This window comes from Tamandua tetradactyla, chromosome 3 (assembly GCF_023851605.1).
Source record: "Tamandua tetradactyla isolate mTamTet1 chromosome 3, mTamTet1.pri, whole genome shotgun sequence".
Classification (NCBI taxonomy): domain Eukaryota; kingdom Metazoa; phylum Chordata; class Mammalia; order Pilosa; family Myrmecophagidae; genus Tamandua; species Tamandua tetradactyla.
Genome location: NC_135329.1, coordinates 207,228,915 through 207,243,013, shown reverse-complemented (window position 1 = coordinate 207,243,013; position 14,099 = coordinate 207,228,915). Strand labels below are relative to the sequence as shown.

General features: G+C 43.0%; 1 protein-coding gene across 2 annotated transcripts in view; it reads right to left on the bottom strand.

Moving 5' to 3' along the window:
• ARMC9 (armadillo repeat containing 9) overlaps positions 1-14,099 on the bottom strand; it is a 161,924-nt gene that overhangs the window by 80,764 nt on the left and 67,061 nt on the right. For both annotated transcript variants that reach the window (XM_077155412.1, XM_077155413.1), the window contains 2 exons: positions 2,626-2,660; positions 682-793 (listed from right to left, as the gene is read on the bottom strand). In XM_077155412.1, the coding sequence (XP_077011527.1) occupies positions 682-793; positions 2,626-2,660 (147 nt within the window). The remainder of the gene's footprint in view (positions 1-681; positions 794-2,625; positions 2,661-14,099) is intronic.

Below are 14,099 nucleotides of genomic sequence, written 5' to 3'. Positions count from 1 at the left end.
TGTTAACATGGTTTATTATTGTTCATTTTAAATGAATTTTTAAACATGTACTTACGATTTTCTCAGTTTCAATTTCTAATACAGTTAATATTGTAGGTATAATTCACTAAACAAAAGCTCTTTGGGGTCCTCTAGAAGTTTTGAGAGTATAAAGGGGTCTGAGACCAAAAAGCTTAGAACTGCTGGCTTAAACTGTGATCAATCTGAAGGTGAGGGAGAAAAGTAATAGTTTAGACTGAGCTTAATTTCCTTTAACAACTTGTTAACAAGTTTTTATCCTTGACTTTTGCCAGATGTGGCTGTGTGAGAACCCATGAATGCTGAGGTCTGGGCAAAGGAGGAAGCTGCTGTTGCACCCTGAGCTTGACTATAAGCTCTGCCTCATGGACTGCTAGGTTGTGAGTGTGGCTTACCATCAGCAAATGCCCCGGCTGACAGAAGCAGGGTCCTAGGCCTTGAAACTGTACTTGTCAAGTTACTGAATGAGGGCAAATGGCAACTGTGATGTCAATGAACAGATTTTCAAAAAGAGGCCAACACTACCTTCAGAAGCCACTTTGTTTTCTTTTATCTTTTAGTTCTGGTGTCAGGAGACCGCAGGAAGAAAGATTTTTAGTACATTGGATTGAAAATACAAGCAAAGTAGACAGGTTTTTTTAACTTTAAGGGAAAGGTACCTACCCAGCGCAGTGCCTGTAACAAGAAGGCTTTCAGGCGATCACTCCCAAAAATCAAATCCTTCTTCAGTTTCTCATAATCCAGGGAGGGGAGTAATGGGACATCCTTCGATTTCCTATTCGGCAATGCAAGTTCAAAGGGAAAGAAAAGGGTGTACTCTTAATGCCTCCTGAGTATCATGGCATGAGATTGACAACTGCTTTCGCAGAATCGACCAGCAGGCCCAGGTTTGGCTCTGCACTCCTAACCCAGGCTCCCCTTTCCAGCCTCCACCAGCTCAGCTCTGCCTTCTCTGTTGTATGTACCAGGGTTTTATACACATTTTTCCTAAAACAAGGAGTCTCTGCCTAAATGTTTAGAAGCCAGCACATCTAAGTCAAGGCCACATTCTTCTCCACATGGTGGGGAAGAAACCACCTTGGAGGCTGATAACCTTTCCATCAAAGTTCTCTTTGGAACTCAGAGGGAAGCCCAAAGACTACTAATATCTTCAGGCCCCAAGTAGTCTACCTCAAAACCTGAAGCCACTGAGCCACTCAAGCCTGAGGTACAGGACTGGGGGGAAAGGAAAGGAGAGATAAAGGTAAGTGGTAAGAGAGAGAGAGGGCATGGTCAGGAAGTAGTGGAGGGCATCCGGTGGTAGGACAATCTGCAAACCTCCTGCAGGAGGTTTTCCAAGAAAAGCCTCAGGGGGAGCCAGGCTTCAATCACAAGAGGTGTCTGATCAGAGACCTTCTCAGTGTGGCTAGGGATGGACCAAGAACTGACCTTTGGTCTGCCAGAAACAAAGGGAACTGCCCCAGATTGCTTGTCACTAGCCCAAGCATAGACTTGTTGAATAAAAGGAGAATGGAATGCTCTGATGAAAATGGAATCAGGGCTGTGGCTGGGCTAGTAATATTGTGTCCACGCTAATTTCCTCAATTTGACAGTGTACTAGAATCACCACTGGGGGACGGAGCGGAAGGGTTCACAGGACTCCATGTATCATTTTTGCAATCTCCTAAGAGTCGACAATTATTTCAAAGGTAAAAAAGTAAAACAAAAATCCCCCACAAAAACATGATTCTGCCAAGATAAAGAACAAAAGAAGGACACGGTATAATATTAAAAGAGAGTCACAAAGAGTTTGGTGAAAAGACTAAAGACGTAGGCTTTTGTTTATTTTTAAGGGTGGAATGGCAACTGAGAAAACAGTGGTTATCTCAAGGAGATAGGATTTGAGGTCATTTAAATTTTCCTCTTCATATGTTTTTATAGCATGCAAATTTTCTATAATAAGCACAAGTTATCTCCATAGGAAGGGGGAAAATTACATGCTCATTTTTAACTGCTAGTTTTTATAAGACAAAATGAGCTTCTAGAAGGACCAGAAGAAAGGCCCAGCAAAGAGGGCAACCAATGAGATCTCAGTCACTCCTAGGGGCAGAGGTCTTCCATTTTATACATCAGCAGTAAGCACACACATGTGCAAATTAATCATTTTGATTTTTTTTTTTTTTTTTTTTTGGTGATAGATACTACTGTGAGCTTAAAAATTAATAGACCTTTTTAAAAAAATTCCAATTGTAAATAACTGGCCAGTATTCTTCAAAAGCTTCACAGTTATCAAAGACAAAGACAAAGACAGACTGAGGAAATGTTTTAAATGAAAAGAAACTGAAGACATGTCAACTAAATCAATGTGTGATCCTGGATTTGGTGCTAGAGCAGAGACATGAAAGAACAATTGGTAAAAAGTAAATAAGGGCTGCATGCAGGCTGAATGGTAATACTGGATCAGTGTTAATTTTCTGATTTTTGATAACTGTACTTACATAATCAAAGATAACTTACGTAAAATGTTAACACTGGGGAATCTGGGTGAAGGGTATTATGGGAATTCTTTATACTAGTTTTGCAACTCTGAAATTATTTCAGTTAAAAGTTAAAAGAGCAGTTACTTACCCAGGTGCCAGGGAGGCTCTTAACATGGTTGAAGCCTGGGGCGGAACAGAGAAAAAAGGCCATGTTAAACATTTATTTGCCTTACTACTCAATCACTATAAACAGCTCTCCACAACAGATCTGAAAAGCTTTTAATCCCTCAGGATTCCCTAACCATAATCATATATGATTTAAAAATTAACAGTCAAACCAAAGGTAAGTAACATACCACTGACACATTTCACAAGCTGCCACAATGGATTTGTTGATACTCCACTTGAAGCAATACCTTAGAAAAAGAGGTGGGTTCTCTCCACCCAAATTCCCAGAGGCACTCACAGCTGCTCAGTAGAAGGCATTATATGAATCATTGTATTATCTTGTGTTTTAAGATTTTCTCTTAAAGTATATAAAAACAGCACATGCATTTTTTTTTACCAAGTCCCACCCTCTAGGGGTGTCTAAAGGAAACATGAACAGTCTCCCTCACTCCTGGAGGGACATGGCCCAGGTCCCTGGCCAGCCAGGGAGTGTGAGATCAAACAGGTAGAGGAGGAGAAGGCAGGCCTGTTTTCACCCGAAGGCAGCAAGTGCTGCTGCTGTGCACCCACTCACGGCCACAACTGTACAAAGACACTGTGAGGTGATAAGGGGGATTTGAATATGGACTAGATAGTAGCTGATATTAAGGAATTAGTGATATTCTACTTGATTTGGTGATGGGGCTTTTTTTTGCTTTTATTTTTTAAAGCCCTTAGGCAGAGATATATATATTGAGGTATTTACAGGTGAAATTATATGTTTGCAGCCGGTTTTAAAAAACAAAAACAAAACCAAAAAAACCCTGGGAGAAAAATACATAAGAAGAGTGGGAGAGATGACCCGAGATGGCCAAACAGCTGCTGATTGCTGAAGCTGGGTGATACACATATAAGGGACTCATTTTACAATTCTCTTTTGTTTAGGGTATTTGAAATCCCAACAAAACCAAAAAGCCTTGTTCAAAAGCTTGTTCACACAATGGCACTTACCTTTAGCTCTGTGGGCAGTACTCCCAAGAGTGGTTCCTCTGGATCGATGGGTACGTGAGTTTTAAAAATTTGGTAACAATTGTCAGATTCCCAGCAACGTCATCAGTACTGGTTAGATGACTGAAATTTTTGTCAATTCAATGGATTAAAAAAAACAAACAAAAAACCCCCCTACCTATCTCATTACTGTGTTAATTTTTCAAACATAAACTTTAGTGGTGTTGACCACTATTTGTTCACAGTTGTTTGTTTTCTGACCTGGCTTTGGATGCCTTACATGATATAAAACTGTTTTCATGGTTAAGAAGGCAGGGTATCAGCCAACACGGCAAGCAAAATCACTGCCCTCCCCCTCTCTACGTGGGACATGACTCCCATGGGTGTGGACCTTCCTGACAACGTGGGACAGAAATCCTGGAATGAGCTGGGACTCAGCACCAAGGGGTTGAGGAAATCTTGACAGAAAAGGGGAAGAGAGAAATGAGACAAAATAAAGTATCAACAGCTGAGAGATTCCAAACAGAGTCGAGAGGTTATTCTGGAGGTTATTCTTAAGCATTAAATAGATATCACCTTGTTAGTCAAGATGTAGTGGAGAGGATGGAGGGAACTGCCTGAAAATGTAGAGCTGTGTCCAGCAGCCATGTTTCGTGAAGATAACTGTATAATGATGTAGCTTTCGCAGTGTGACTGTGTGACTGTGAAAACCTTGTGTCTGATGCTTCTTTTATCTACCTTATGGAAAGATGAGTAAAACATATGGATTAAAATAAATAAATATTAGGGGAACAAATGTTAAAATAAATTTTGTAGATTGAAATGCTAGTGACCAATGAAAGGGAGGGGCAAGGGGTATGGTATGTATGAATTTTTTTCTGTTATCTTTTTATTTCTTTTTCTGAATTGACACAAATGTTCTAAGAAATGATCACAATGATGATTATACAACTATGTGATGCTATTGTGAATTACTGATTATATATGTAGAATGGAAAGATCATATGGTAAAAATGTTTGTGTTTGTATGTTGATACATTTAATAAATAAAATAAATTTAAAAAATAAAATAATAAGGGGAACAAAGGTTAAAATAAATTGAGTAAATTGAAATACTAGTAGGTCAGTGAGAAAGAGGAGTGAGGGGTATGGTATGCATGAGTTTTTTCTTTTTTATTTCTTTTGCTGGAGTGGTGCAAATGTTCAAATAAATGATCATGGTGATGAATACACAACTATGTGATAATATAGTGAGCCACTGATTGTACACCATGTAAGGAATGTCTGGATGTCAACAATGTTTGTAAATTTGTATGTTGTTTTTACAATAAAGATAATAAAATCAGGAAAAAAAAAGAAGGCAGGGTATGGCTGTGAGGCATACGTACACATAGTCTCTCATTTCCTCTAACAATAAATAGTTTTACTTTTTGCACTTAGGTAGTTAGTCCTTCTGGAATTGATGCTAATATATTTTTCTTAGTGGTGTGAGTTTTCTTGTGCACAGATATCCGAAGATGCTGGCCCCAAATAAATCATCAATCACCACCTGGCAGCCCAATTCCACCAGGAAGTGTTTCACACAGTTACACAGTTTCCCTTCTCCCATCCCCTTTGTTTCGTTCTTCCTTTAAATTCAAAAAAAAAAAATTGAATTTGATGCTGAGGCAGAAAAAATGTAATCACCAGGTCCTGTTCCCCACATTCTACAGTCTGACAGCAGCTGCTTTACATATTCCCCCTGAAAACTGTGACTTTATGACCCAGAATTAAACTATCCCTTTCCCACTGAATTAAAATACCATTTTCATTGTCTGTCAGGTTCATGTACATCCTCAGATCTAGTTTTGGACCTTCTAGTCTCTTGCTGCTCAAAGTGTGCTCCTCAGACCAACAGCAGTGGCACCAGAATCTGGGGTCCCGGCCCACACCTCTGGAGAGAGAATCTGCATTTTAACCAGCTCTGCAGAGACATGTCTGAAAATTAAAATCTGAGAAGCTCAACTGTGGTCTAAGACCTGTTTATTCCCAAGTCAATAAACACCCTGTTCAGACAATAGTCAGTTTATTTAAGGAAGTTTATACCAGGTAAGGCAAGAGAGCACCTTCATTAACTAGTTTTTCAAACACTTTTTGGCCATTCTATTTATCCTTCCTTGTAAACTTTAAAATCATTTTACACATAGACCAAAGACTAAAAAGCTGCACACCAAATGGAGTGATGGAATTATAGGTGGTTTAAAATTTTTCCTCTTTCTATTTTATTTTATATTATATGAGTGACTTTTATAACGGGAACCAAGGGGATTCTGTTGTTTGGTTGATTTGGAAGGAAACGGAATCGCTGCCTTCTGTAGAGCCTTTCCTGAGGTCTGCAGGCAGCAGTACTCCATTCCCTCCGTCATCACAGCTCCCAAAGGAAACAAGATCCGTACTTCTGTTGAAATGTGATTACTTTGCAATTATTTCTGTCTCTTTCTCCTTCATCAGAGATAGGTTACTTTTGCGTGCCCAGCACTCAGTACAATGCCTGGATATACACAAATTGTTGAATGGCTGAAGATGGACTTTCAGAAGGGGGCGCTCCAGAATCCTTGACTGAAGTACTAAATAAATTGCCCTGGCTAATCACCCTATTAACTGCTTCTCTCTGTAATACCAAGAACACGGTTTCTCACCTTGGAGACATCACACTCTACTTTTTAAATGGTGTTTATGTTTTTAAATTCCTTAAGTTAATGGAATTACCTATCTCTCTTATTGACTTAAATAGTGAAGATTTCAGAAAAGAAGTTTGAAACATCATTTAAATTATTCATCTAACACATTAAGGAAATCAAGAAGATAATATTTCATGAGTCAAATAAGGACATGGGCATACTAAAATATCTAAATAATACATACCTAAAAATATCTGAAATTTATTGATATTGGCTATTCATATTTCTATAAATAAAATGTTAATGATTACAGTATTGTTATTATTAGGAAGCTAATGCAGTGACAACCCCCCTTCTTTCACAGTTAAAAAATGTTTTCTATCTTTTAAAATACTATCTTTTGCGAAATCTATTTCATTCTCTAGGCTCTGTGAGGAAGTAAAACTAAAAAGAAGAGATAATAGACTTTTTCGTGAGAAGAGACGGTATACTAGACAAACACTATTGAGGCATTAGTACCCAATCGTTTAAAAAAACAGGTGGCAGTGAGAAGTAGGAAGAAGGGCTCCATGTTCCCCCAGGAAGAGAAGGAGTCTGCGGTCATTCATTCATGCAGCACGTAGTACCTGAAGCGCGCACTCACTATCCACAGGTTTCGCTAGGCGCGGGCGACACATGAGTGAGCAAAGCAAATGCTGTCCTCTTCAGGGGGTGTGCAATCCAGTGGGGGAGAATCAATAACCAAGAAAATCAATAACGAAGTGACTCAGTTTCTTCATCTGCAAAATGGTGGCAGGGACAGTCCCTACATCAGGGGACTATCATGAAGATCAGTTAATACTTGTTCCCTCATCCTCTTCATCTCCCAAATTATTGATTCTGCCCCTAAATCTCTCATGAGGGCCACTTTCTCCAACCTCCACCCGAGTGACATCATCCAGACCTTCATCCTTCTCCTGTACCTCCTAATAGTGACAATCGACAGTAATTGTTAACATTCCCCATGTGTTTACTATGGACCTGGCACACTGTTCTAGGTACTTCATATTATTAACTCATTACAGCCACTGGCATCTCCACTTCCAGATGAGGAAGCAGGCAGTCGGGCCCCAAAGCCCACATGCGTCCGGCTCCCCTACACAGCTCTGGGGGCTCCACCTCCAACCCTCCTTCCACACTTGGCCCAGGCGATCTTCACAAAAGTTAGGTCTGCTTCTGTCCTCGTTGCAAGCTGGCCCAGTGCCCCTCGCCCTTAGTGTCCCTGCCCACCTACCTTTCAGCCAGTTACACACACACACACACACACACACACACACACACCTGATGCTCCAGTAACACTGGCCTGCAGTACCCCCCCACCCACTGGCCATGCTGTGCCCTGCCCCACAATCATTCCTCCCTTATCCCAACTCCTCATCCTGACTCAGCTCAGTCTGTGTGGGGTGAAACCATTCCAGCAACACCCTCCCCTTTCACCTTCCTGGAGCGCAGGCAAGCCCCAGTTTTCCCCAGCTTCCACTGCCTTCTGTATATAGCAGAATTTTCAGAGTGGGCTATCTGTCCGTATTTCCCTTTCCCCTAGTGATTCTCAACCTGAGGCGATTTTGACCACCAGGGGACATTTAGCAATGTCTGGATTTTGGGTATCACAACTGGAGTGTGGTTGGGAGTGGGGAGCACTCCTAGCATCCAGAGGTGGGATGCTTCTCATTGCATCCTACAATGCCCAGGTCGGCCTCACAATGGATTATCCAGACTAAAATGATAATAGCCGAGGTTGAGAAAACCTGTGCTGGACAGAGGTTTGATTTCTTTGTTACTTATCTTTCTATATAACTGAGAAGCACTCTGGGACAGAGCAGATATTCAAAAAATCTCCTCTGAGACAAATTAAATGACACAAAGTCTCTCATTGCATCCACGATTTGCAAGGAAGTGTGTCTCTAGAAAGGCCAGTGAGGACAACGGCAGCAGGTGTGACTGCCCATGAGCATCCATAGGAAGTCCACACAACTTCTTCCTCCTCCCACCTGTCAGCCATGAGCTCCTCCTCTCAGAGGTGGCTGGAATTGAGAAGTACTGGGTTCTGGTTTACATTAACTTGAAGTTTACCTTAATACAGACATCTGATAAACCTCCTGCCCTTGCCCTTTAGGTGGAAGGGTTAATAATACTTTAACAGGTAGGAGGCTTCTCTGAGGTACTGTTTATCTACCTTGGTTTTGTACTAGATTTTTAAAATTCTAAACTGGTAGGTTCTAGAGTGAGGTAACAACTTAGCCTCTGCATGGCCACCCTCAGCTGTCAGTGTCAGCAGCTTCTGTGCTTCTGTATATGCATGGTAAGGACACATCTACAACAGAGTGGCAGAGAACAAGCCTGGGAAGAGAAAGAAACATTGTGGAGAAAGCTCAGCCATGGATGCTAAGAAAAGACAGAAATCCCCCAGGAGATGTAAACAAGGACTCACAGGAGCTGAGAGAGCCAACATAGGACAGAGAGATGGACATGTCCGAGACATGGACATTTGGAGATACTTGGAGACAGACAGAAGCTCAAAGAGGAGGCTACTGGAACGCAGAGCTGAAAGCAATGAACCCGGGAGTAAAGGGCCAGCAGACGTCACCAAGTGCCTTTTCATGTGACAGAGAAATCTTGAATGGGACCAGCCTTTCTTGAGTGAAAGTATCTGCTTGTTGATGCTTTAATTTGGACATTTTCATGGGCTCAGAACTGTAAACTTGTAATCTAATAAATACCCTTTGTAAAAACAAAACAAAACACTGACCCCTCCCCACATGCTGCCCCTCCCCTACGCTCCCCACTCCCTGCACACTGCCCCTCCCCTACGCTCCCCCCTCCCCGCACACTGTCCCCTCCCCGCATGCTGCCCCTCCCCTATGCTCCCCCTTCCCTGCACACTGCCCCTCCCCTACGCTCCCCCCTCCCTGCACACTGCCCCTCCCCTACGCTCCCCCCTCCCTGCACACTGCCCCTCCCCTACGCTCTCCCCTCCCTGCACACTGCCCCCTCCCCGCATGCGGCCCTTCCCCTACGCTCCCCCTAAAAAAAAAAAAAAAAAAAAAAAAACAAGTGTCCTGAGTAACTGGTGTTAGGTGTAACATAAAGAAAAAAGCTGCTCAGTCAAAACCCCTGGAAGATTTGCCATGTTAAACAAAGGTCAACAGGCCTCTACTGCTGGACTTCTCAAGGGTCTTTAGTGTGCTATGGTGAGTGGAGAACCTCAGAATACAGCAGTTCTCAAACTCATTGAATTAAGAGAAGGGAAGCCCTGTGGGCTTAGTGCTTCTAGGCACTTTGCAGAGCACTGCTCTGCAGGTACAATACAAGCAGTAAGATGGCAACAGGTGTGGGCAGCCCAGAGATCCAGCAAAGGTCAGAAAGAAATGGATGAGCCTTGACACGGTAGCGGCTCCTGTGCCCCCAGTGACAGGAAGGTACCATTTGGGTCCGGTAAGACTCCCGAGATGCCCCGTTTGCCGTATCTCTTCTCCCTGCCCTGCACACAGGGGACTCTCACTACAAGAAGAGCAAGGAGAGACCACAAAGGGAATGATTATCTAGGATAGACCAAATCACCACGTAGGACAAAGGAGGAAATCTACCTCACCAGGGGACCAGGGCCAGACTAGGCAACTGAAGAGGGAGAACCAAAAACATGAGAACCAATGTTTTCATTGAAACTGAAAAACAGTGTCAATTTTCTTGATACTGTGAAAATTGCACAGTATCAAGAAGGGTGCCAACTCACGACCAGAAGGGGCACATGCACAAAATGAAAATGCATGGTGGCACAGGAAGGAGGGAAGACTGGAATGGAAAGCGAGGTTACTGTTTGGGAATGCCACCAAGGATGGAGTAGGAGGAGCGGGAGTGCCTCGGCTCCGTGACTCCCCTGGGGACCCTTCTCAGGCCTGTTTCACCCCCTGGGGCCCGGGGGGCCCTGATAAGATTGAGGCTGGCTAAGGTGCAGGCAAGCGCCAGGGGCTGGCTCACCTGGAGCTTCTTGGGGTTTACAGAGCTGGTGGCCAGAACAGAACTTGGAGAAGAAGGGGGATGCAGACCACAGGGGGTCATGGACTGCGGGTGGACTTTCCATTCTACCTGAAAGCAATGACAGGTATTAAGTAAGGGGATAACAAGATCAGCCAGATCCCTGTAAGATACCTAGATCCTTCCTGGTACATGGACGGTATAATAAAGACATATATAGACATAAATAAGCAGATACCGTCAGAAGAGTCACTTGCTCTCGCTCCTATGTGAAAGAACCACAGAGAAGGTGAGGACTTGGGCTAAGACCAGTTAGGAACGTTTCCTTAATCCAGGACAGAGGTAGTTAGAGCCCAAAGCAACTGAGATGGGGCAGGGGGGAGGAGGCCTGAGGTCTGGATGCTTTTGCCAAGCCTGAAGACTGGCTAGAACATATGGATAAAGGAGAAGGAAGAGCCAAGATGCTGCTCAGGATTTTCCCTGGGGTGCCACTAGTAGAGCCAGGAAATAAGGAGGGAAAGCCCAAGTTTGGAGGAAAAGATGACATAGAAAATGTGACATGCCTCTGTGAGATGCTCAGGAGAAGGGCAGAAAATCTGGGTTGGGGACTCAGTGGAAAGCACTGCGCTGATGGTGCAGTCCCCCTTAGCCAACTGGGCTATAGCAATGGGCAGAAATAACAGAGGTGCTTAATCCTCACTTATAAGATTTGGTTCAGGTACAGGACTGGTGTTGGCATAAGAGAGGCATTCGAAGAGCGGAGCTGGGTGTGCAGTTCTTCAGCTTACAGGCAGGCCAGGCCTGAAAGGACTGCCTTAAATGCAGTGGTGGCCTGTGAAAAGGTCAGGCCTTTCACCAGGACTTAAGAAAATCACATTTAGGACTTAAAACCCCAGAGTTTCTATTTGAGATAAACGGAAAGGCTTGGTAATGGATAGTGCTGATAGTAGCACAATTTTGTGAACAGAATTAACAGTACTGAATTACAGATTCGAATGTGGTTATTAAGGGAAATGTTAGGTTGTATATACGGTAAAAGAATAAAGTTAAAAAAGAAATCTATGCATGGAACTGCACATCACAAACAACGGACTATAGTTAAGAGTACAATCATAAAAATGCCTTCATCAACTGTAACAAATGTAACAAACTAACACCATTGAAGGTGTTAATAATAAGGTGGTATTTGTGAACCCTGCATTTTATGCCTGATTGCTCTGTAAACCCACAACTGATAGGTGGACGGACAGGTGAAGGACAGTCAGACAGAGAGATACAGTCAGTCACATAAGGGAGGATTGAGGGCCAAGTTACAGCCTATGCCGCTGGAAAGTTCGGCAGGAGTCTTCCTCAGTAGCACCATGCCACAGCAACCCCGGGAAAGGGTGACAAGCCCCCAAGCCTGCATGCTTTTACTATTAACAAAGATGGTTGACTTTGGTAGTAGATGCCTTCTAAGATTCACATGTCCTGTGCCTTTAGCATATTTAGTTGCTATCAGTATTTTAACTTTTATTTCCAACGTGGCCCACATTCAAAGAAAGGGAAGGGAATTCCCAAATGGGTGGCTTTTCCAAAAACGAATGCATTTAAGTGGAGACTTCACTACCCAAAGGATCCCCAACCCAGAGGTGCTGCTACACACTCTGGGTTGTGCTTGGGACTCCCACCTTGAGAGTATGCCCCTCCCTCTACCCACTCCTTCCCTCAGGGTGGATACCGGGGAAAGGGGTCATTCCCCCTTTCACTCACAGCACCCCTTTCTTGGAGCTTCTCTGCAGTCTCTTTTGCCCAGTGCAAACAGTGGGCTAAATAGAGAAAGAAAGACCAAGGCACTTTCAAAATACTACTGCACAATGACAGGTGCTGTATCCTTAGAAATAGCAAAAAACCAAAAGCCCACTAAATGCCTAATAGAGGGAATGGATAAATGCACCATAATGTGCTCAAATCAAAACTCTAAAACATAAGGCAAACATAAATACACTAAAAGGACACAGAAGATCCTTAAACGTGCATTTTAAGTCAGAATTGACTTAACAATTGCAGAATATAACAAAATCTTAATTATGTGTGTGTGTCTATGAGTGTATACACACATTTAAAAGGTCTAGAAGGATGCTTATGAAACACAGGCAAGAAGTTTACGTATAGGGAGGAGAGTGATGGAGGGAAGGGGTTCATGTTTGCTCCATTTACTGCTAAGCTGTTATATGATTTGTAGATAACATATATCCTTGTGTCACTTGTGTACTCCTAGAAAACAAAGAAACTACCTCCTATGCCCTGAGGAAGAAATTTCTCCTCTTACTTCTTCTCACTAGGTTGCTCATAATATAAAATCAGATTTATCTCATGTCCCAGCAAAAAATGGGCTCTAACTTCGTGGAGCCTGATTGGTAAGGCCCATGGAGTGACACTCCTAGGGCTGGGTAGGCAGCATGCATGATACAAGTGGAAAAGGTCACCTGCAAGGTTTCTCTCTGTCTCCCTCAGAAATCTTTTAGGGGAACCTGAATCTGACCTCCTGCTGGGTAACTCGTGCAGCGTTTTGGAAGTTATCTGGGCACAAACTAGGCGAGGGCTGAAATCCAATTCTTCCTCACTCCTGGTATTTTCTTTTCTGTAGGGCACCCCCACTGGGATCCTCAATCCCCAAACTCCCATCCTCGCATGGAGGGGGTGACTTACTGGATTGTGAGTGTGAGAGCAGTACTGGGCACACATCGCCCTGCCCTTTCTCTCCTTTTCTCCTGGCAAGGAGCTGCCCAGAAAGGATGTATCTGTTCCCTGCTGCTGCCCCTGCACTTGGGCGGGGAGAGCAGCCCATGACTGGATATGGTATGTGTGTTTGATTTGGGGGTTCAAAATTAGCAAAACTACCTACCTAAAAATAAAATCCACTTTCTCTAATATAAGTTTAATCAGTATTAATGGCGATATTTCAGCTCCTTTTTCATTATTCTCTTGTCCTATTTTTCATTTTGTACAGAACTCAGCAGAAAAGGAGGGTACTATTTATGGGGCCCCCTTGAACTTTCAACAGTGAATGGGGTTTGTTGCAGAAGGCCAGATTCTTGTTCAGAGCCAGATTTAAAACCCAGTATCTAACGCATTAACCTTTATAGAAACCAGCAGTTTTCTGGTAGGGGCCTAGCCAAGTTCCTTTATATAATCCAATTAAATGTAACATCTAAGCTCAATAGAGCCCCTGGGGAAGAGCTGTTCAAGGACCACTCTAAAAAGGAGGCTGATCTGGGTCCACCTATTGACCTCAAAACTGAGGGCTTTCTGTCTGGACCTAGAGAATTTATTTCCTTAAATAATTAAAAAGCAACCTTCCTCTAAATCCTAAAATCCTACCAGATCACTCACTAGACAGCTAATCTAACTCTATCCTAATTTCCTTCCTCATATGCTACAAACCTGAGCTCCTGAGACCAATATCATACATCAACCCTAGACATGCCTATTCAACTACAATATTGTTTTATACTTTTATAAAGACCTTCATCCATTTTTTCTGCAGACAAATCTGCTGGGAACAATAAAAGATTATTTGAAGCTTTTACTGTCTGTTTCTAAGCCAATGACTGAGTAGAAAGAAAATGGTTATAAGCAAAGCTAAAAATAGTTCATCCTCCCTTCCCCAGCTTACAAGGCTCAGGCAGGGCCTGGACCTGATCTTAAGTTCACCATAGCGGTCAAGGGCAGCAGGACGAGGCTCTCTACAGGTGAAGTTAATAACTTCTAACCGGATAAAATATCAGATATGCTGTGCTACCCGCCTCCC